Source organism: Vanellus vanellus (assembly GCF_965231255.1).
Source record: "Vanellus vanellus genome assembly, chromosome: 22".
NCBI lineage: Eukaryota > Metazoa > Chordata > Aves > Charadriiformes > Charadriidae > Vanellus > Vanellus vanellus.
In genome coordinates, this window is record NC_138927.1 from 2,244,898 (window position 1) to 2,266,968 (window position 22,071).

The 22,071-nt window shown below is 46.5% G+C and overlaps 1 protein-coding gene across 2 annotated transcripts in view; it reads left to right on the forward strand.

The window, feature by feature from the left end:
* Nucleotides 1–22,071, forward strand: part of PUM1 (pumilio RNA binding family member 1) — an 84,116-nt gene that overhangs the window by 44,482 nt on the left and 17,563 nt on the right. The window contains exons 8-14 of one of the 2 annotated variants that reach the window (XM_082494355.1): nucleotides 1,139–1,232; nucleotides 2,551–2,667; nucleotides 8,546–8,697; nucleotides 12,970–13,108; nucleotides 14,749–14,892; nucleotides 15,844–16,140; nucleotides 18,119–18,355. In XM_082494355.1, coding sequence (XP_082350481.1) covers nucleotides 1,139–1,232; nucleotides 2,551–2,667; nucleotides 8,546–8,697; nucleotides 12,970–13,108; nucleotides 14,749–14,892; nucleotides 15,844–16,140; nucleotides 18,119–18,355 — 1,180 coding nt within the window. The remainder of the gene's footprint in view (nucleotides 1–1,138; nucleotides 1,233–2,550; nucleotides 2,668–8,545; nucleotides 8,698–12,969; nucleotides 13,109–14,748; nucleotides 14,893–15,843; nucleotides 16,141–18,118; nucleotides 18,356–22,071) is intronic. The other variant, XM_082494356.1, reaches the window with a different exon arrangement.

The following is a 22,071-nucleotide window of genomic DNA, read 5'->3' on the forward strand; positions in this document are numbered from 1 at the left end:
CTTTTCCCTTTTTTTTCCCCCCCTTTTTTTTTTCCCCCCCTTTTTTTTTTCCCCCCCTTTTTTTTTCCCCCCCTTTTTTTTTTCCCCCCCTTTTTTTTTCCCCCCCCTTTTTTTTTTCCCCCCCTTTTTTTTTCCCCCCCCTTTTTTTTTCCCCCCCCTTTTTTTTTCCCCCCCCTTTTTTTTTCCCCCCCCTTTTTTTTTCCCCCCCCTTTTTTTTTCCCCCCCCTTTTTTTTTCCCCCCCCTTTTTTTTTCCCCCCCCTTTTTTTTTCCCCCCCCTTTTTTTTTCCCCCCCCTTTTTTTTTTTTCCCCCCCTTTTTTTTTTCCCCCCCCTTTTTTTTTTTTTTTCCTTATTGAGAATGACCACTCTCAATAACATTGCCCACTACTCCCTGAGAGGCAAACTTGTGTATGCTTTGGATGACTTGACCCAGACCTGGACACTTTTTGGTTCTGTCTGTGGTCGGAGAAGCATTCGTGCCCCTTGCCTGGATGCGCCTGGGCGATGCTGGAGACGCAAGGCTGGCGGGGAAAGGAGGCGTTTTGCCCAGGGACTGGTGTGCGCTGGGGCTGGGGCTGGCATCCCATCCGCTGGCCCTCCAGCTGGCTCTGGACCATCTCGCCTGGCTCTGCGCCTGCCTCCCATCCTGCTCGCCCCTTCAGACCGGGCGGGAGAATGGCGTGGGTCATCCACTGGTGTAACGGGGATTTCGCTGTATTCGGTGTTGTTTCAGATGTGGGGAAGCGCTCGTGACAGCTGTTAGTGATCCACCGGCTGCAGTCAGGGGTTGTGTGTTTGAGGAGGAGTTGGGGAAAAAATGGCTTTCAAGCACTGTGCAGAAAATAGCAGAGAAAACCCTGGCTGTGGTTTAGCTGCACTTCAGAAATATATACATATATATTATTATTTTTTTCAGGTGGATTATCATGGGCAGTTGATTTCAAAGGGGTTTGTTTTTGGTTTGTGTTTTTTTTTTTTTTTTTTTTTTTTTTCAATTCCTTTTGAAATGTTTCCCTTTAAAGAGGGAGTGTCTGTAGTTGTGAAAATAAATCTAGCATGAAGGAATTGCTTTAAAGGGGAGTCCTAGAATGCTTTTTGTGCATGAGTAAAGGACCGTATTTGTGCTTTTGTCCCTTCAGTTGTTCCAAAGACCGAATGCACTTGCTGTTCAACAACTAACAGCAGCGCAGCAGCAGCAGTACGCGTTGGCAGCTGCCCATCAGCCTCACATAGGTAAGTCTTGCATTTAATACGTTAACATTTTACGGGACTTCTGTTAGTCCTCAGACTACGTCGGGGAAAACGGCAGAGAGAAAGGCTTGGCAGGTTTTAGAGAACCCTAAATATGTTTTTGCAACTGGTAACCGACACACGAGCAGAAGCGTATTGTTTGAAGATTTACTTGAAAAAATTCTGGGGGGGTCTCTCTTGCACGCTTTAAAAGCTCCAGAGCGTTCGTGTGTGGCAGGAGCGCCACTCTTACCCGTGCTGAGAGTGCCGCTCAGTAATGAGAGCGTTTTGAAGTATTCACCCGCTCTGAGCGAGGCATGAACTGGGGTAAGCGGCGCAGTGAAGTGGGGGGGAAGAGGAGGGGGGGGAATGCACAATTCAATCTACGCCTGAATGTGCTTCCTGTGGTTCAGCTGCCTGCGGTCTGACTTCAACTTAAAAGATGTAATTTATGCGAACACATAATTCATATTATTAAACCAGTATAGATTAGCTGGGAAGGAAGCGCTTAATCCTGTGCGTAGAGAAAGAGGAGAACTGCAGAAGGGCTGCTGCGGACGATGGCAGTTAAACTGGTGTAGGGATAAACGGTTTCCGCGCAATAAGTGATTTAAGCGGCACTTCTTCCTACCCAAAAGCCCGGTACAAACGTGTTGGGACTCTCCCAGCTCCGTGCCCTGCACTTGTGTGCTTGTTGGGAGTTCAGCGATACACCTCAATTAAAATTATTTAACTTTTTAACTTCCTCCCCTCCACGCCCCCCTCCCGCCCACCGGTAGTTTCTCTAATGATTAAACTGGTTCCCTGCGGAGGAAGGACATGCGGCACCGCGAGTGGCCCTGCCGCGTTCCCTGCGCTCCTTCCAAACCGGTTTGTTGAAGTACCGGTGTTGTGTAGTGGGGGTGGAACTCAGAAAGTAGGGTAAACTGGTTCGTGATGAACTTGCTAGAGAAGACACAGAATATTAACGATTAATGTTAATATCTAACTGGTGTTAATAGTCACCTAAACGCTAAGGGTGTGTCTGCGCTGCGGAGATGCCCGAGCAGGTATGGCTATTGCATACAGACTGGTTTACCACCTCGTCTGTCCTTACGGGGCATCGCATCCTTGGAATTCGGTTTCTCCTGTGTCAATTATATCCTCTGTAGATTGTTCTATTAAGACTCCGGGAGACGCGGTGGTCGCTCACTCCCTGCAGAAAACAACTGTGAAAAGCTTGAAAATCCTAAAGCAACCTGAATTTCTGTGTTCGCCAGCCCGGTAGCCAGAGGTATTTTGGTAGGGCTTCAGTTCTAGTTAAGTTTGTTTTTACTGACAGGTATGTTTTCAGCAGGTTTAGCTCCTGCTGCCTTTGTCCCCAATCCGTACATCATCAGCGCCGCTCCGCCGGGAACCGATCCGTACGCAGCCGGACTCGCAGCAGCCGCCACATTAGGTGAGATACCGCCAGTTCGTGACCATGCGCTGTACCGAAACTGCTCTTGTGTCTGGGATTGTGGAAATTAAATATTAGTCCATTGTAATTGCTGCGGAGGGAGAATTGCGTATCAGTGAGCCGAAACGGAATTTGTCTGGGAAAACCTGTGTTCTGTAGATTGAACGTGATGATTCCTGTGCAACGCTTGCTGTGGGCTCTCTGGTGGGGACACACAACCAGAGCAAATCTGCAACGGAACCCTCGCAGCCGTGAACGTCGCTACGTGTTTGGGGCTTTTGGTAACTGACAGTAGTGGGAGATACCTTCGAAAATAAACTTCTTAGATGGAGGGTGTGTTTTCCTGCCAGGAAAGCTGTATCTCGTTGCTCTTTAGGTTTATTTACTGTAGTGCATCCTGCAAAGGGTATCTTTCCCTTTTGCCTCGAGTCTGTGAAGAATTTAGGCTTTTTAGGTTCTCTAGGTAAAAACATCCCATATCTGCTGCGAGGCTCACGCTCTGAATCCGCGGTTCTCCAGATGGCGAGCAAAGATGGTGGCTCTTGTCTTTGTGCGAGATCTTTCTCCCAAACGTTCATCTATCAGTTTCCAAATTCTTGCCAACTGTCGTAGCCAAAATTGTTGTATCTGGAGATGACAGCTCGGTAAAACAGCTTATCAGACGGTGTGAAGAACACATTGTACGTTGAACTTTTGCTGCGTATACCACAAAGTTCTTGCCTAAGCATTGAGGGCAGAGGAAGAACATACTTTCAGAAGAATATTTTTATAACCGCGCTTTGCTTTCCGTGGGCCACCGGGAGAGGAACCCTTCTACATTTTAAATAAAAAAAAAAAAACTAGTTAGTTCAGAGTAGTGGTGATTTTAAGTGGAGCCTGCGCGTTGTTGCCACTTCCAGCTCGTATCCTCGCTGCTCATCCCTTGGGATAGCTTGTGCCACACCAAACCCAGAAAACATTTGGTTGTAAGTGAACACAGCGCTCTGCCAAACAGCGCTGTGGGTGGGTACGTGACTTTTCGGCGTGTTTAAACGGCTCTTGCGTAACCGCTGCTTAGCTTTTAAGCTTTGAGGCCGGTGTCAGGTCAAGCTCTGAAATGGGATTTCAGCGACTGTTACCCACTCGGATGGCGTTTTCAGCAGAAAACGTATGGAAGTATGTAAAAGAATTGAGATGATAAGTTGAAGATGGGCTTTGGACTTTTTGGCTGTTGGGAATTTTGTCCGCCGATTGCATAATAACAATGCGAGATTAAGTTGAGGTAAGAACATGTTGTTGGCGAACGAATGACACCGTGATTAAATGGAAGGAAGCCAAGAGCTAGAGTACAAGGATATTTCCAACAGTCCAGGGGTCGATAAACTATCATGTGATGATGAACGTGTGGCGGTGAGTGAGTGACCCGAACCCTTGGTGGCAAATATAAGTAGGAAGCTTCAGTGAGGACTCAGCGGGGAAGAGGCGCTAGAACGCCAGCGGTTCCAGTTACAGGCAGAAGAGGTGCTTTGTAAACGGATACCGTAAAAAGAGGGTTCTGGTTGGCCGTTTTGCATCACCTCAGCGCTTCTAAAGCGAGCGCTCATCCTTCAGTAACACTGAAATGCAGTGGAGCGGGAGGTCAGCGTCTTGATTTCATAGAAAGACCACACGTAACTGCTGCCGGATTTCTAGGAAACAGCGAGCGTGTTTATGACAACTTTTTTTTTTTTTTCCTTTTACATAGTATTGAAGCTGCGGCTGCCTGAATATCTGATTGGGGCCTTCTAAATTTGAACTAGGAAATAACCTCTCCCAGGATACCTAAAGCATCCCAAAACCTGGCGTCGGCATCTCTGCGTGAATCATTTTTAAACTTTATGCCTCTTGAAAGCAAACCAAAAGAATGTGGTTTATATTTATAGCGTTACACCACTGAGGAATACGAGTGACTTCATCCAGCTCGTTGGGCTTTGGACCCTACCGGCTGGAAATGGCAATATGACAAACTCGCTCCTTGTTGACTTTTGTTTTAGGAAAAGCATCTTTTCTGTCTAGACTGGAGCAGGTTTGAAAGCCTTTTCTCCGTAACGCCTGAGCGCAGCGCTGAAGGGACGTGGGGCAGTTGGGATGTTTAGGGTTAGGTATAAAGTCAGAAGGTCTCCCCAGTGAGTGTGGGAGTGCCAAATTGGGAGGACTTGGAGAAGATAATGAGGTGAAAGAAATTAGTTTAGAGTTGTTGGTAGTTTATTGCTCACAGTTACTCTTAAAGCAGAGGGGAAACTTTGGCATGTTTTATGGTGGAGATAATTCTGTCAATTAAGGTTCTGCCGTTATGGCAGCTTTTTCACGGTTGTAAGGCTGTCAGCCCTGGGATAATACTCTTTTCTTCCCAACAATAGTAGCATTTTAAAGGACAAATTTGAATGCAGAGGGAAGGGCTTCCTAGACTCAAGGAAAAAAAAATCACTTGTGAGTTTAAACTGTGGGGAAGATACAGCTGTCTTTAAAAAGTGTTGTGAAATTGCCTTCTATCATTTGAGAAGGGTGTCACTCAAAAAAAAAAAAAAAAAAAAAAAAAAAAAAAGCCTTGCCTTTTCTAAGACAGGTTGGGAAACGTTGATTCCCTTTGAGGTGGTGTGTGTTGCAGGTAGAAGAGCGTTTCTGCTCTTTGTAGAGGAGTGGATGCTGGAATAACCTGCGTCCAGGAAAAACACGGTGCTCCTCGACCGACGGTAGGGTCGGTTTGGCTGTGTCTGCACTGGGCTTCTCAGCGCTGACCCGCGTGCCGTGCAGAGCCGGCTCAGATCTGGCGACGGGGAGGGATGCATGCGCGTACCGGACCTTCCAGGACCGGGGTTTGGGGGAGCACGTGAGGCTGGCTCGTCCCCGGCCGCCTCCGCTCTGCGGGACCTGCGCCAGCCCCGGGCGCCGTGTGGCAGGGTTTGAGTGGGGCTCCACCAGTTCGGCCAGTTCTTGCCCCCATCCCCTACAAAAACACCACTTCATGGATGTCCGTGGTCATCGTACCGTTAATTGTGAGGGGATCAGCTCCCAAGTCACTAGGAATTGATAAAGTTGCTATTTGAAGCCTCGAAGTTTTCAGACGTGAGGTTCTCGAGGCTGTTTAACCTGGTGGTCACTGTGTCCTCCCCCTTGGCAGGGGGCAGGTGTGGCTTCTTCTGCTTACAGAAATTTGGGTGCGAAGGCTGAGATTAAAAGCAAGAATTTTGCGATGAACAGGCTTACAGATGGTTTTGCTAACGTTTCTTGAAGGGAATATTTGTGGGTGTCTGTGGCCAATGTGTGAGACGCAGTAGTGGGAATATTTGATTGCGAAGGCTCTAGAACGGCTTTTATTTTCTCGTGTACGTGGATCTTGAATAAGTGTAAAAGCAGGTGCAAATATCTCCTGAAGTAAAGAAATACTGCGTGTTTCTGTAAGTCTGGCAATGATGACACACTTGCCCTCACTGAGAACACTGTTCAATAATGAGCTTCACCGTGTGCTCAAATGAGCTGAGCCAGACTCGCAGCTCTTTTAAGCCCAGCTGCCTGCAAACTTCAAAGACTCGGCGTCTCTTCTTCTTTGAAACACCTAAGGCTTTTGCAGATCTGATGAGCAACCTCTAGGAAAAAAAAAAAAAAAAAAAAAACAACCAACAAACCCAAAACCAAACCCATCTAGACTGTGCTTGTTTGATAATTAGAACTGAGATTAAAACAACCCAGAGAGATGCCCACATTTTGCCCACATAAAGGGTATTGCAGCAACTTCCCAGTAGCCCACGGGCAAACACAGACTAATTACTTGCATAAAACGGAGGAGTTGCAACTATTTTCCTGTTGAGCGCAGAAGCACCCTAGCAGTCGCCGTCTGATCTGCATCAGCTGAATATAAAGAGGTTATAATCCAGCGATTAGCTCTGTGTCCGTAACTGCTTAGGTCAAGATAGGCAGCGCCATTGTGGGGCTGCTTTATTTTCTGCGGGTTTGTTTTTTTTGGTTTTTTTTTTTAAATTTTAGCTGCCGCTGCTTGTGAATTCCCAGCTCGGAAGGTAAGAAACAAGTGGTTGCTGCCCCAAGACAAATCCGAGTACGGCAGACGAGTCACCTTCTCGACTGACGGCACGCAGTAAATCCGGCGAGGGGGGATTTCGTGGCAGAGCTTTAGGGCGAGAGACGAATCCCACCGTTGGGCGCGTGGTGCTGAAGCGCCCGGCGGTAGGCAGCCGGCTGCTTGTCCCATCCCCCCGCTGCACACCCAGCCGGGCATGTGTGCGAGCGACGCTACAAACAAATTTGGGGGAAGTAAAGCAGTTGAAAACAAAATAATAAAGGAGAGTAATGGGCACGCTTTTGAAATGTGAATTTAATATTGGACATTAAATATGAGATGACTATCGGGAAGCTTTGCTGAATCCCCCCAGTCGGCAGTGTTGCTTGCGGGAGCCGTGGCCGCTCCAGGCTGAGATCCCCACCGGGGCGCAGTGGGTCACTTCTGCGTTGTGTAGTAGTTCAGTTCAGCCAAACATGTGTTACTGTACAAAAAAAAAAAAACAAAACCAAAAGCAAAAAAAAGAACTTCCTGGGTTTGTCCCTGCTTTGTCACACCCGAGCTTACACTCAGCAGTGGCTTTTTGCATCTCCCTTTTTACTGTCATCCCTCATTTGGGGGGGGGGGGGGGGGAAATAGCTTTTAAGTCTCTTGGGGGCAAACGCTTATAGTCTTTATATGTGTTACGCTTGTTCTCTTCGCAGGGTCTGTAAGGTGTAACTAAGAGCAATACTGAAATGACTTGGTTAGAACTCAAATGCTAACGGTCTCTCTTAAAATAGAAGCTATTTTTCCTCCATATAAGAACAAGCGTGCGGTTCAAATTCACTAAAGACTCGTTTATTCAACAGCGTCAAATAACGACTGTGGCGCTCTGCCTTAAAAAGACTCGGGTGCCGCGAGCCGCTGCTGCGGTGGGGAGGGAACCCGCGGGATAGGTGATGTATTTGAAAAGCAAAGGAAATACTTCTCCTTTTCTGCTGACCTTTCCAAAAGATATAGAACAAGCATATTAAAAAAAAAAAAAATATATATATTATTGAATTCGCATACGTGTTATTTGGTGGGAGGGACTCCACCGTTCAGCGCAGAGAACTCGCCGCTTCCTCGGAGTTAGGCCAACTGCAATTATTTAAGGATATAGGCTGCCGGTCTGCTGTCGCCAAATTAGGTGTGCGATGTCCTGAGTCTCGATAAAACACACTGAATCTTCAAAACTTACACTTTTTCTGGTGCCCTCCAAGATTTTTTTATTTTTTTTTTTTTTTAAAGCCTGTTAAGTTGGAGGAAGGGGGAACGTGGAAAGATAGAGGATCGCAGAGCCTCTTTTATGGTGGTTTGCAAAGGCAAAATGGGACTGAGTGGCCAGAAAAACATTTTAAACACTCGAGAATTGCTATCCAGATGCAAAGAGGTTTTTAAATTATTGGGGAGCTAAATAATAGATACTATGGAGCAGCGAATGTCAGCTGAGATTAGAAGAGACTTGTATATCTGTGCTTAAACAAGTTTCCTGCTCTTTGGGTTAAAGTTTTGGTCCTTCACTGGAAAATGAGGGCACAATGGCAAAAACATAGAATTTCAACAGGATCACTGGTAGCAGAATTTGACCTCGCCCGCTAAGGTAAAAGCAAGTAAAGATGAAATTTCAGGTCTGACTTCGAAGCTTTTTAAAACTGAATAATACAAATGCCAGAATCCTTCTGTATTTGCAAAGGATTTCAAACAGATCACCTCGAAATAGGATTTATTAAACCGAACCTGAGGAGCAGGTATTTTTGGTGGCGGTTTGCTGTGTAACTCTTTTCAGGCTACCGAAGCTCACTGATTCCCTTCGCATCGCAGGTCCGGCCGTTGTTCCTCACCAGTACTATGGAGTTACGCCCTGGGGAGTGTATCCTGCCAGTCTCTTCCAGCAGCAAGCCGCCGCGGCTGCCGCCGCAACTAATTCGGCAAATCAGCAGACCACTCAGCAAACCCAGCAGGGCCAGCAACAGGTAAGGTGGGATGCTTTCCACCGCCGGTCACTTACGGGCAATACAGCAGCTTTGAAGAATCCCCGATTTATTATTTTTTTTTTTTTTTCAATGACCGCTCCCGATACTCAGTCGTAACTGAGAAGAGCCTTTGACCTCTCTTAAAAAGAGGAAAAGAAACATCTATACGTTCTGTTACGTCATTTATACATCACGCGTGTGGGGGAATAGCGCCCGTACGTTTGGGATGGTGAATTATTGCGTGTTATTTGTTTTCCAAAGCATTAATCTCATCAGTTTGTGAACAGCGCTGAGCCACACAGTAGCAAACGCGTGCCGTTGGCGTGGAAATCGTCATCTTGCGTTCTGTTTTCGTGCCCATCACTGCGACTTGAAGGCCACGGAGATGATGAAAATGTGCGTCAAATACTCAATGTCGATAAGCGGGTTCTTATCGTCAGGGCACTGGCTAAGCTAGGATACTTTTTTTGCTGAGGACTAGCTTTAAAGGGGTCAAAATAACAGCAGAGTGAGTTGGTTTGGTGTCCATGCGAGGACTTGAAGACAAAAGATGAGAGCAAAAAGAAAACACGGCATTTGCTATTTTTATAGGGTGAACTGTGCAGCTGTTTTGCTTTAGTCTGCACGAAAATTTGGAGAATTTGGTACCTAAAAGGGCAAAATTAATGAAGGTAGTGAAGGTTTTTCATATGATCTACTGTTACTCCTTTAAGTGTGTTAAAGGTGAATATCGAGACAGGTATCTGTTATTAAAGTGGTATTTAAAAAAAAAAACCAAACCAAACCAAAACAAACAAACAACAACAAAAAAAAAAAAAAAAAAAACAAAAAAACCCCAAACAACCAAACGATGAAAAGGTCACACAGGGAGCTGATAAGGGGAACTTTTTCCTTACGTATTTTGTAAATAATGTGTGTTTGGGGTTTGCACCACCCACCTCTCCTCTCTCAATGCCTTGGCAGTGACAGCGTATTAGATTATATAGCCCGTGCTTTTTCTTCTGTTGAAAATTGTTATGCGTTTTTGTGCTGAATCACTGTGTAATTTCTTATTCAGGTTTGGGTTTTTTTTTAGTTGGGTTCCTCCCCACCCCCCCCATCATATTTGGGATTTAACTAGGTTGATTTTCCTGACTTCAGTTAGGTAAAATAAGCATTTTAAAGTTCTGGTATTCAATCGTAGTTGTAGCTCTGATGCAGATGACACAAATGCGAACCGGGCAACTCCAGGAGCAGAGGGTGCAAACTGAGAGACTGGGACGAGAATTAAGAAGGAACAACGATTTTCTTCCTTTACGATAACGAAAAACCATCTTAAATGTTTTACGGAGTTGTATGGGAGTGCAGTTGTTAGCTTGCTATTTAAATATTGAAATATTTTAATACTGGATATGCTCCGCTCTCCCTTTAGAGCTCCGCGGGGCCGTCGGATGGCTGTCAGGAGGCGGCCACGGGCTCCGGTGCTCCGGCACTGCCCCAGCTAGTTTGTGTCGTGTTTGGTTAAGCGCTGCTTCTCGCCTGACATTGGCTTTATACGTTTTTTTTGGGCTTTGTCCCGTGGTACTGCCTGCTTGGAGACAGAAGGGGTTCATTATCCTTACGAAAAGCGAGGTGGCTCCTTTTCCGTAGGAACACGAACCATTCCCTTCTGGTCCTCGTGTGTTCGAGAGAGCGATTGTAGAAGATAGCAATTGGCAGCTGAATTTATTAGCTGCTTCTTTGAAAACTAAAGCAAAAAAAAAAACAAACCCCAGTGTTTGGTGGTATTATAAAGCCTTTTCAGATGATAAAAGCAGTGAATTGTCACACCAGCGACTCTGGAGCAGCGATCCGGAGGAGAGCACTTTGCTCCTGACAAAGTTAATCATCACCCCTCCCCACGGGGCAGATCGCGGACAGGAGGGTGTCGAGCAGTGTGCACGTACCCCGTGCGCCGCGCGGCTACAACAGCTTTAAGAATGCTTTAAAGCCGCTTACGGAATTGTGGAATTTTCAGAGTTGGAAGGGACCTCTAGAGAGCATCTAGTCAGACTCCCCTGCCAAAGCAGGATTCCGCTTCGGCATTCGGACTGGGAGCCTTTCCCCGTGAGGAAGGTGTGTGCTAAGAGCGCTTCTGCAAAGGCTTCGGCTATTAAAATAAAAATTATCAGTCATCTGTAGCCTCTATGATATTTTTCATTACTTTTATAGCGGTGGAGCAGGCATGAGCGGGGATCGCGGGTATTGTTTTTAACACAAACCTTCCGGCCGTAGGAGGATACAGTGTGTATTTTTATTTTTATTTTTTTTAGTTTTTTTTTTTGGATGAAATTTTTCGAAGAAGTGCTGAGGCAAACGTTTCGCAAACCTAGAGTGACGATTAGGGGACGGTTGATTTGTGATGTTTAAGACATCTTAATAACGTTATTTATAAAAAAAAAAAACAAAAAACCAAACAAAAAAAAAAAAAAAACAAAGAAAAAAAACAACTGCTGACATTTCCCTTGCGGCAGCCGCCATCCATCGCATATATCCCGTACGGCGCCCTTGCACGGGGCGCGCTCGCCAGGCGGCTCCGGCTCGCGAGACTCCCTCGGCCGAGGAGTTGATGCTCAGGCTTTGACAGCGGCGGCAGGCGCTGGGGTGCGCGTCTAAAGCGGGTTCCTTCGGTATCCTCTCCCAGTCTCTCACTGTGCAAAGTCATTTTTTTCCTTTTAATAACTTTATCGGGTGACCTCTCCTGGGCAGGCTGGAGAGGTGGGTGGGCCCATGCCAACCTCATGAACTGCAACCAGGCCGAGGGCAGGGGCCTACAGCCGGGTCGGGGCAACCCCAAGCACAACCCCAGGCTGGGCAGGGAATGGCTGGAGAGCCGCCCTGAGGAGAAGGCCCTGGGGGTGCTGATGGACGAGAAGCTCACCATGAGCCGGCCATGAGAAGGCCGACCGCATCCCGGGCCACATCAGAAGGATTGTGGCCAGCAGGGCGAGGGGGGGATTCTGCCCCTCTGCTCCGCTCTGGGGAGATCCCCCTGTAGTGCTGCCTCCAGCTCTGGAGTCCCCAACATAAGAAGGACATGGACCTGTTGGAGCGTGTCCAGAGGAGGACCACGAGGATGATCCGAGGGCTGGAGCACCTCTCCTATGAGGAGAGGCTGGGAGAGTTGGGGGGGGTTCAGCCTGGAGAAGAGAAGGCTCCGGGGAGATCTTATTGCAGCCTTCCAGTGCCTAAAGGGACTCCAGGAGAGCTGGGGAAGGACTTTTTACTGGGGCATGTAGCAATAGGACGAGGGGGAATGGCTTTAAACTGGAAGAGGGCAGGTTCAGATTGAACCTTAGGAAGAAGTTTTTCACTCTGAGGGTGGTGAGGCACTGGCACAGGTTGCCCAGAGAGGTTGTTGAGGCCCCATCCCTGGAGGTGTTCAAGGCCAGGTTGGATGGGGCTTGGAGCAACCTGGGCTGGGGGGAGGTGTCCCTGCCCAGGGCAGGGGGTTGGAACTCGATGATCTTCAAGGTCCCTTCCAACCTAAACCTTTCAATGATTCTATGACACACCCCGTGCTATTTTTGCACCAAGGCATGCTGCACACCAAGGGATGGGGTTTTTAAGAAGCTGACGTCGCTTGTGGGTGCAGGCTCTTGCATCACTGCTTTGAGTAAAAGGCTTTTGCAACCAAAGGCTGTTACAGGTAATTACGGGAAAGGTCAGTTTGCCATCTTCCCTTTTGAGAGCAACATGTGCTTAAACCACAAGAGCGATGTATAAAAGCCGGTGTGTGATCTTTGGTCATTATTTCCAATGAGTAAGTGTGGTGTCACTGGGTCTCTGTTTTCTACGGGGGCTGGAAGCTTGGAAAAACCCATGTCACCTCGTGTCATCAGCCCCCAGCTCCGAAATCAGGCTTTTTAAGGTTTCTGCTCAAACTGGCTTTCAGCAGTGCTGCTGTGGCATGGACCAGGTGTTGGGGCAGATGGCTGCAAACGCTTCCATCGAGGGATGAGTATTGAAGGTAGATCAAGAAATGGAAGAGGTCAGATGACGAAGCGCTTCCAGATCACACTCCGTAAGCCTGGGAGGGGATGCGTTACTGAAATTGGGTCCTACCCATGGTGGCAGCGTGAAGGCTTGTGGTGGCGGAGGCAGCTCTGTCCTGAGCGAAGGGGGGGGTTGTCACGCACTGGTTGTGCAACAACTCCAACTCGATTGCTGCTGATGCTCCTGCAAGCGGCTGGTGATTCCGCCTTACTCCTGAGTCCCAAAATAAACACATCCACTTTCTTCTCTCTTCTCCAGGTTCTACGCGGAGGTGCCAGTCAGCGTCCTTTGACCCCAAACCAGAACCAGCAGGGACAGCAGACCGATCCGCTGGTGGCTGCCGCAGCCGTCAATTCTGCCCTGGCCTTTGGACAAGGGCTGGCAGCGGGGATGCCAGGTAGGCCCTCCAAGGGAGCTGCAACTCCTCCGCTGCCCAGGGAGAGCTAAGAAAATTTTATCTTGTGTCCCTGTGGGGTGTCACCTTTGCCTGGCATTCAGCAGTATTTTGGTTTTATTGGTTTCGGGGTTTAATCTGTGGTTACAGAAAGCATTTTCAAGAGGCTGTTAGAGGTGAACCTAACTACCTACAGAGCATTTAGGTTAAATCAGGGTTTAGGTTCCCGTGCCACAGACGAAAACAAATGTTGTCAACTGTATTGCTGTACGGGTGCGTTAATTCTTTGTGCGCTCAAGCGACACAATTGATGGCCTCCTATTGGAAGTTGCTTTCCGATTTTTCTGTGGATCATGCTAGCTTATGTGATACTTACTTTAAAGCCTCAGAGATATCCTAGTCCCGCTCATTAGCCTTGTCTCTCCATCCCTGCCAGGTGCTTGACTTTAACAGAGAAAGGACTCCCCCTTCATAATTTCTTCCAGGCAAATAGTAGTGGCTTAAAAACAAGAAAAGGAAACAGAAAAAAGGAAGCAGAGTTTCATTGTAATTTATAATTCTGCAAGAGAGGAGCTACTGTATGACTGTTAGCTCTCATCCGTGAGGCCGTGTGCTTCAAATGCTTATGACATTCAGTTATACGGAATATTACTGCAATGGCAAAGGGCAAAGCTAAGTATTTTAGTAATAATCCCAGGATTATTTCGACCTCAGGTCTCCTCGCTGGAAGGGTCACATGGTTGTTACAGAGTTGGTTTTTTTTATGTTTTTTTACGGTTTAAGAAGAATATTGCTATATAAAGTTACAGAGTGAACTGTAACATGCACATTTCCAAGCAATCTGCAGAATTCTCTGAATCTGCATCGATGGGGATTTTGGGGGTTCTATGTGCAAAGTCAAATGTTTGTGGAGAACGTTCTCTTTGTGACCCCACCGTGGAGAATCACTTCACTTTATTCCTGAAAGTTTTATTTCCCTGTAGAATTACATAGCGAGGAACATAAATAGCTATGTACTACTGAAAATCTTTGTGTATTACTAGCATATTTGATTTAAGAGGTTTTATTTCTATATATTAAAGAAGGCTTTATGATAGAAAACTTCAAAAATACATAACTTTAAGTTCCATGTCTTGTGTGCGTGCACACTGAACAACTTCAACCTACACTGTGACAGTCGAAGGGCAGCGTGGTCGCGTATGTGAAAAGTCCCAGCACACATTGTACTTACAATGGAAAAGAAATAGTGCTTTTTGACCTCTTTTAGATATAGAAAATAGACTTTTTTAGACAGGAGTAGACCTTTTTTAGATGTAGAATTGTACCTTTTTTATCTGTATAACTGACTTTACACAGAGCACAGTTCTAGGATAGTAGGTTTGGGGGGGAAAAATGTCTTCTCTACCTGAAGGTCTACTATCAAGGTGTAGAGTGTTAATACGGATTTTTAGTTGGTGTTGTTTTTTGTTTTTTTTTTTTTTTTTTTTTTCTTCAGGAGAAGCACAGCTGTTGTTGCTTTTTCTTCTTCCATTCAAATTTTCCTTGTAATAAGATTTTTAATCTTACTCATCTGAAGACGATTGTTCTGCCGCTTGTTGCGTTGCTTGTTACCTTACCTGTGCACCTATAATTTGCCTTCCCAGGTTACCCGGTGCTGGCTCCCGCTGCTTACTACGACCAAACCGGTGCTCTGGTGGTGAATGCGGGGGCCAGAAACGGGCTGGGTGCCCCAGTCCGCCTGGTGGCCCCCGCTCCGGTCATCATCAGCTCCTCTGCCGCGCAAGCAGGTGAGTCCCGGGTCCGTCAAGTGACAATCTGCTCCGTCCCCCGCGGAGGGTGAACCAACCTGAAACCCTCTGGGCCCTGCTGGCGATGACGACACCCTTGCCCTCGCTGAGATCCGCTGCGGGGATTGTTGTTGAGAACATCCTCTGTGCGCACGGTGGGCTGAGCCTCCAGAACAGCTCCAGAGAGGCAGCGTCGCATCAACTCTGTCATTTTGCAAAGTTTCGGGACAGTTATTTAAATTTGGCATCTCGTTTCCCACGTAATAAAAGGCGTAGAATGCCCAAATGATCATCTTGCATAAAGCGTTACACGCCTGGCCTTTGCCGTGAGTTGGTTCGGGTTTTATTAAGGTTCTTTGGGAGTCCGAAGCTTTAAAAGGGTTTTTTTTTTCAGCCAGAATCCGTGCGTGTGAGCAGTCTTTGCCGGTGTTAGTAACAGATTATGAAACGGGCTTTTTAATTGTTTCCTTGTAGTTATTATTTATTTTGCTTTTTCTTTTACTTTGGAACTGGCTGAAAAACAAAAAGGCCTTGGTTTTGATGTTGTTAGCACCGCAGGATTGTATTTCGTGCGCTAAAGGACAGTTTTGCTTATTTCAAAACTTGCGTTTCTTAATTGGATGTTGCTGAGTGTCTTGATTTGGATCTTAGATCTGAGGAGAAAGGGAACGTTTTGGTGCGTTTGATCTGTGTAGCGCTAATAACACGAGCAGCACTGCTAATAACGAGGCGTTGTTGGGTTTCCGTGGCTCTGCGCAAGACTTGGGGAGCTCAGATATAAAGTAGAGAGTTGATACAGAGTTTGATGCGAAAGGGAGATTTTCATCCTGAGAGGAAAGGGGGGAGAAAAAAAAAAAAAGTAAATAAAAGAAACCTGCTAAGTTTGAACGTCCCCAAACTGCTATGAAAATGGATTTTTTCAGTGTATGCTTTCAATTACTTTCTCTCCAGCGGTTGCAGCGGCTGCAGCTTCGGCCAACGGTGCAGCGGGCGGCCTGGCAGGGACGACAAACGGACCGTTTCGCCCTCTCGGAACGCAGCAGCCCCAACCCCAGCCCCAGCAGCAGCCCACCAACAACCTGGCATCCAGCTCCTTTTACGGCAACAACTCTCTCAGCAGCAATTCCCAGAGCAGCTCGCTCTTTTCTCAGGGCTCTGCCCAGCCCGCCAACACTTCCCTGGGATTCGGAAGCAGCAGCTCTCTCGGTGCCACGCTGGGGTCTGCGCTGGGAGGATTTGGGACAGCAGGTAAGAACAGCAGCTTCTTCATGGGGTGGGGGGGAAAAGAGAGAAGCAGGTAGCTCCAAATGCAGCTAGAGGGCTGCTGGAGCCCTGGGGCACTGAGCCTCGAGTCCTCCTCTTCATCCCTCTGAGGTTAAATACCAGTTTTCCTTTAGGGACTGCTTCGGCTTTCCAAATCTGTAGCGCTTTCTGGTGAAACTTCTATTAGCGGATGATATATTAGCAGTACCAAAGTAATGGATTTGTTTCGTTATACGCATTGTCAGTCATCCCCTTGTTGCTACAGATTAAGTTTTTAAACAGCTTTGAGTTTCCCTGATCTTAAAGGTCCCTTCCAACCTGGATGATTCCGTGATTCCCTGCCTTTCCCTGCCTGTGTGCAGTGGAGATACTGGACTAACAGGAACTGGCTCCAGAGTGGTGTCCAGCCGGGTGCCAACTCTGACCCTCAGAGTAATGGCTAAGTAACATTTTGTGATTTTTAAAAAAGTTGATCTGAGGTGGTTTCCATGCTTCATCCTGGGAATTGTTCCTATTGTACGCCAAAAACAGTCACTTATGTGGTTATAAGAAATGTTACATGAATGGTTTGGTTTGATTTATTTGTTAGGCAGTTGGAGACACAGATTTTTTTTTTTTTTTTTTTTTTTTTTTTCAGAATAAAACCAAACCAGAAAGATGTCTGTGGGTTGGGTTTTATTTTGGGGTTTTTTTTTCCTTACATTTGTTTTTTTCAAGTAGAACAATCGTTTTAATTACTGCTTAGTCTCCGAGGTAGTAATTATGTCCTGAACTTTCCTGCTTTCGTCGGTGTGAAGGGCAAGTTAAAACACGCCTTTTGAACCTGCTCCATCAGGGGGGAAAAAAAAAAAAAAGAGCAACATGCTGTCACTGCATCAAATCACAGTTTTAAATAAAAGTTATCCTAAATATTTTTCTTAAATCCAGCCTGAGAATTTGAACCGTCTTGGATTCAGGTAGACACAGCGTTGGCTTCTTTCACTTCAGTTTATTTAACTAATTCAATTCGATTACTAGGCTGTTCAATGCCAAGATGCACAAACTTGTTTTGCCTCAATCAATGAATAAAAATGTGAGGCTGTTGCTTCTAGAACTTGTGTGCAGTCATGAAAAATGATTAGTTCATTCCAGTTAACAATTTCACTATTTATTAAACAAGATTTTAATGCAAAATTGATTTATTTTTTTTTTTTCCCCTCAACTTGACAGTGCGTTTAAAGAGTTTGTATTTGACTATCAAGACAGCTCTTCAAAACCAGGTTGGGTTTACATGTTAAATTGAATTCTGATTTCCATCTCAATAAAGCTGGGTGCAAACAGAAGCTGTTCTCTAATATAATGAAAGGTGAGCACAAGGATTTCAACTAAATGTACGCGATGCTGTACATGCTCTTAAGTAAACGTGAATAGATAAAATCTCACGTTTGATTTGTTTTAGCTCTAATGGCCGAAGGATAAATACTAGGCAGTGCTTGGAGAGCGATCTCATATCTTCTGTTAAACCAAGTGATATGCTTAGGGGAAAAGAGCTTTGAAGTATACAAACCTTCTTCTGACGGTTCAGAAGCGAAGCATTACGTGTTTGTGCCCAAAAGCCAACCTGGTCGCTGTCATTTCGGTCTGTCACGTCCTTTAAGTAGGTTTTTATCGTCGCGATCTTTCTGCTCGTAGATTTTTTTGGAGCTCTATTTCTCGATGTGTTCTGTCGATATAAAAACTACACAACTATAAATGCAAAGACAGGAGTCCAGCCAATTTTTTTTTTTTTAAATCGAGGATTTCTGCTTGATCATTAATGTGGTTTTAATTAATGCATTTCATTTGGGCATACGCAACACCCTTAGGAAAACAACAGCCGGCTGCAATGAAGTTGTGAACGGTGCCCTTGCACCGGCTCTCCGGCTATCCAGTTGTCTCGGCAGCTTGTTGACATGACGCAATTTTACTCTCTTCCTCTTTCCAGTTGCTAACTCCAACACGGGCAGCGGCTCCCGCCGAGACTCCCTTACGGGGAGCAGCGACCTGTACAAGAGGACATCCAGCAGTTTGACACCTATAGGACACAGTTTTTATAATGGCCTTGGGTTTTCCTCCTCTCCTGGACCTGTGGGAATGCCTCTGCCCAGCCAAGGACCGGGCCACTCTCAGACTCCGCCGCCTTCCTTATCTTCACATGGATCATCTTCAAGTTTAAACCTGGGTAAGAGCTGACGAAGTAGGTGAAGCACTGAAGCGGGAGTTGGAGCGCTTACGTTGCGCGTTTGCCTCTGGCGGTAGTTCAGCTGCTGAACGGGAAGGTTTCTGTAGTGCCTCCTTGTTTCCTCCTCTCTAAATTAAGGATAACATTTCCAAGTGTTTGGAAAACTAACTGGTTTTCTCGCACAGATCTCGGTGAGGGCACTGATTGTTTGTTATCCGTGAACGAAATAGATATGGAGGGCTGATCCTTAAACTTGTCAAATGTTCTTAAAATACCCGTTATGTTTTCAAAAATAAATTACTGAGCTTACTATACAGTTTCTCCTTTTAACCAAAATATGCAGTCTTATCTGGAGCGATACTTCGCTTATAGCTGAGGATTGTCTGAGTTTGCTTTTGAAAATGTCCCATCAGTGTGGCACATTAGTGCACGGGAGAGACTTTCTTAATTTGGATAAGATACGTTCCTTTATACAAGCTGCATCTTCTGGAAGAGCTTCTAGTTGGCCCGGAGCTCTTACATATAAGAAAGTAAATATTTAAAATAAATAAAGCAAATATTAAGTCATAAAGCAATGCTCATCTGAGCTTCCTGAAGTGTTCGTTCCAGGCCTCATAAACAAACGAGATGGGTTATTCGTGGCTTCTGCACCAGATAATTTAGTACTTGCTCAAAACAATCGCTTTGCTTCGGTTCTGTCACATATCTGTCTGGATTTAACAAAACTTTTGGTTATCAGAGCAGTTTTCCATGCCTATACACACTCATCAAATACTATATTTATCAAGTTTATTACATGCATGTGTGATAAATTTGATTCTAGCTAAAGGTTAGCATGGAATAGTAATAAATATGATTTTTCAAGATCAAGCTTAGATTTACCATCTTCCCTTGTTCAGAGCTTTAATAGAATCGGACGGGGCTTTAGCTTTATTTATGCAGCTGTACAGTCCTTAAGCTGACAGTTAAATGGCTACAATAAATTACCGCTGACGACTAACCAGATTCCAAATCTGAAAAAGTCTGTAGCCCCTGCAGGCAAACGAAAGAATGAATCTTAAACTGCATCAGGGAAAGGTTAATCTCTTTGAGGACAAACTCCGGAGAGAAAGCGGAGTTACCCTTTACGTAAAGGGGCTGTGCCCCAGAGGCGTTAACGGGGGTCTTCCCGTCTTGCCAGAATGCTCCTCTCCTCGTAGCCGGGTTTCCTCGGTGCCTGACTTCATGCTGGGTAACGCTGCGGGAAAGATCTCGCCTAGAATAGCTCTGCATTTGTGCGGTTTTCACCTTGAAATTCGTAAAAGGTCATTTTATTTCTTTAAGTTTCTCTTTCGCCTGTAACGGAAGGCAGCGTTAAATGGAGTTGTCGTTTCCTTCGGTTATAAAAGTAGTTTTTGTTTTTCCTTAGGAGAAGATTGAGGCTGACTCCTTTTCTATTTGGGAGTGATATCAGAAGTAGTTTGTGATAAAAGAGGACGAGGAGTATTTCTAAATGGCTAAAAATGAAAGGACAGATGGGAACACTCAAAAGTGTCGTTTGCGAAAAGGGAAATTAGAGCAGTGGGGTTTCGCGCCGCGTCCTGCCGCTGCGTTCCGTGGGGGGAGACGACCTGGGGGAGTCGCTGCAAGTAACTTTGATTTCAGGGTTACAGGATGACGTGAGAAATTGGCGTTAAATCTGCCTTGCACCCAAGCAAATCTATGGCCGAACGCCGTGTAAGTTGTGGGTTTGACTTTGTCACGTCTCACGGATGCCCAAGTGGATCATTTGTTGGGTTGGGTGGTGCGTGGAGAGAATTCAGCTCCGGCTCGCCTGGCTTTCGGAAAGCTCATAGCTGTGAAAAATGGTTTGTGTTTCTCAAGCGAGGGTTTTTTCTGGTGTTGTGAAGTGACCTTGTGAAATGTCTGGACAATCGCGAGTACCTGAAATAACCACGCAGCCAGTTCTCCCGAAAAGAACTCCTGCAGGAGGGAGAGCTGAGCTAAATACATGCTTTAAACTCAAAGGTGTACGCAACCGCGCGTAGCTAGGATAAAGCAACTGTAAATAAATATGCACTTCTGGGTGCTGAGGGCAGCAGGGGCTCTTTTCTTCCCCAGCATTGATCAAAATTATGGCATTATAAATTACTAAATATGTTGTTAGGTTTTTTTGTTTGGTTGGTTTTGGGGTTTTTTTTAAGTTACAAAATTTCATTTTGCCCAGGTTACATTTCACAACGGTTCATATAGTCCCACAAGCAGTTTTGGCAGCCTCTGTGTGTGTGTGTCTGGTGTGGTCTTGATAGAAACGCCACGCTGTGGCCTGGGGCTGGATGTGTCCGCCTCTGGGTTTTCCCAGTTTGGAATGGGGGATTGGGATTTGCAGGGGATAAGTAATTATTTGAATTTAGTAGGAGGTGCTTGGGAGAGAGCTGCCCCATACCGTTGTCAGCCTCTAATTGAAAAGGCAGGATTGGTGTGAGGAACCCAATACCTGCATGTGGGAATTTAATTTATCAGAGATTTGGGGGGAAAACTGGCTGGGGAGTTGCTAACCAGTTAGCTGTGGCTGACTGGGAGGGCTGGAGGGCTGCGTCTCCCTGGGCGGGTGGTGGCAGACCCCAGCGCTGGGCTGCTGGGGGGGGGGGGGGGGGAATAGGTTGGGACAGTGATGCTGGGAGTGTCTTGGGGGCTGTTGGCTCCTGCCCTTCCCGGCCCCGGGGGGGCTGCTGGGGGGGTCCCCGGGGCTGCGGGGGGGTCCCCTGGGCTGGGCAGGCGCTGCGTGCACCCCCCCTGAGCTGAGCCCTCCGTAGGGCAGAGCAACGGGGACATCTTCGCTGCCTGACGTCTTTTCATCTTCATTTTTCCCCCGTTGTTCTGCTGGAGCGTTGCGGAGCAATTGGAGCGCCCTGTGGAAGTCCCCTGGAAGCTTGTTGAAGAAGCTCTTTGTTTTCAGGCAGCAGCTTTTGTGTTTCTTCCCCGGTGGTTTTCTTTTTGACTCATCCTTTCATTGTCCTTTTTTCCCCCACCCCTGAAATCAGTAATTTTTTCAGGTTAATCTGTCTCAGGTGTCCCAGCAAGCACTGAGAAGATGACTTACCAGTTCAAAATGGGAAACGCGGCGTGAGTCTGGGCAACGTGGCTGCCTCGGAGGCCGCAGGATAAAGAGTCTGTGTATGTCCTCCCCAGATAACGGATTTTTCCTGACATATCTCAGATGATTTTGAGAAAATATGGTCGCTACATTCAGTGACAGAACCACGCCACAGCGGTCACTTCCGTACTACCTCCGCGGACTGAATTGAGCCCTGGGTTGCTGTCGTTTGGGGATGCAGAGTGCGTTGCGTGGCGTGGTGTTCGTGCGACGGGATGGCTCCGTACAGTTTGCAGCCCCCCCTTTTGCAGTCTGAAGTTAGTTCTGGCTGAGGACGCAGGAGAAACTATCAACGCCAACATCTTGCAGGAGTCCTGTCCATTCTTTGGGGTTTTTTTTGCCCCTTCGCTTTATCCTGGTGTCCCTAAAAGCTTCGGGAGCTTCCAGCCTCATGTCCTGCTCTTGAACAAGGACCTTTTTTGTTGTAGTTATTGGTAAGATCCCATTGAAATCTGGGATCTGGCGAAGTCGCTCTATTCCCAGCCACAGGTTGGCATAAAGGAGCCTGAGGTGCTCCGAGATTTCTGGCCTTTGGTGGTCACCAGGTGGGTTTCCAAAGCGCTCGCTTGTTTTAGGAAAC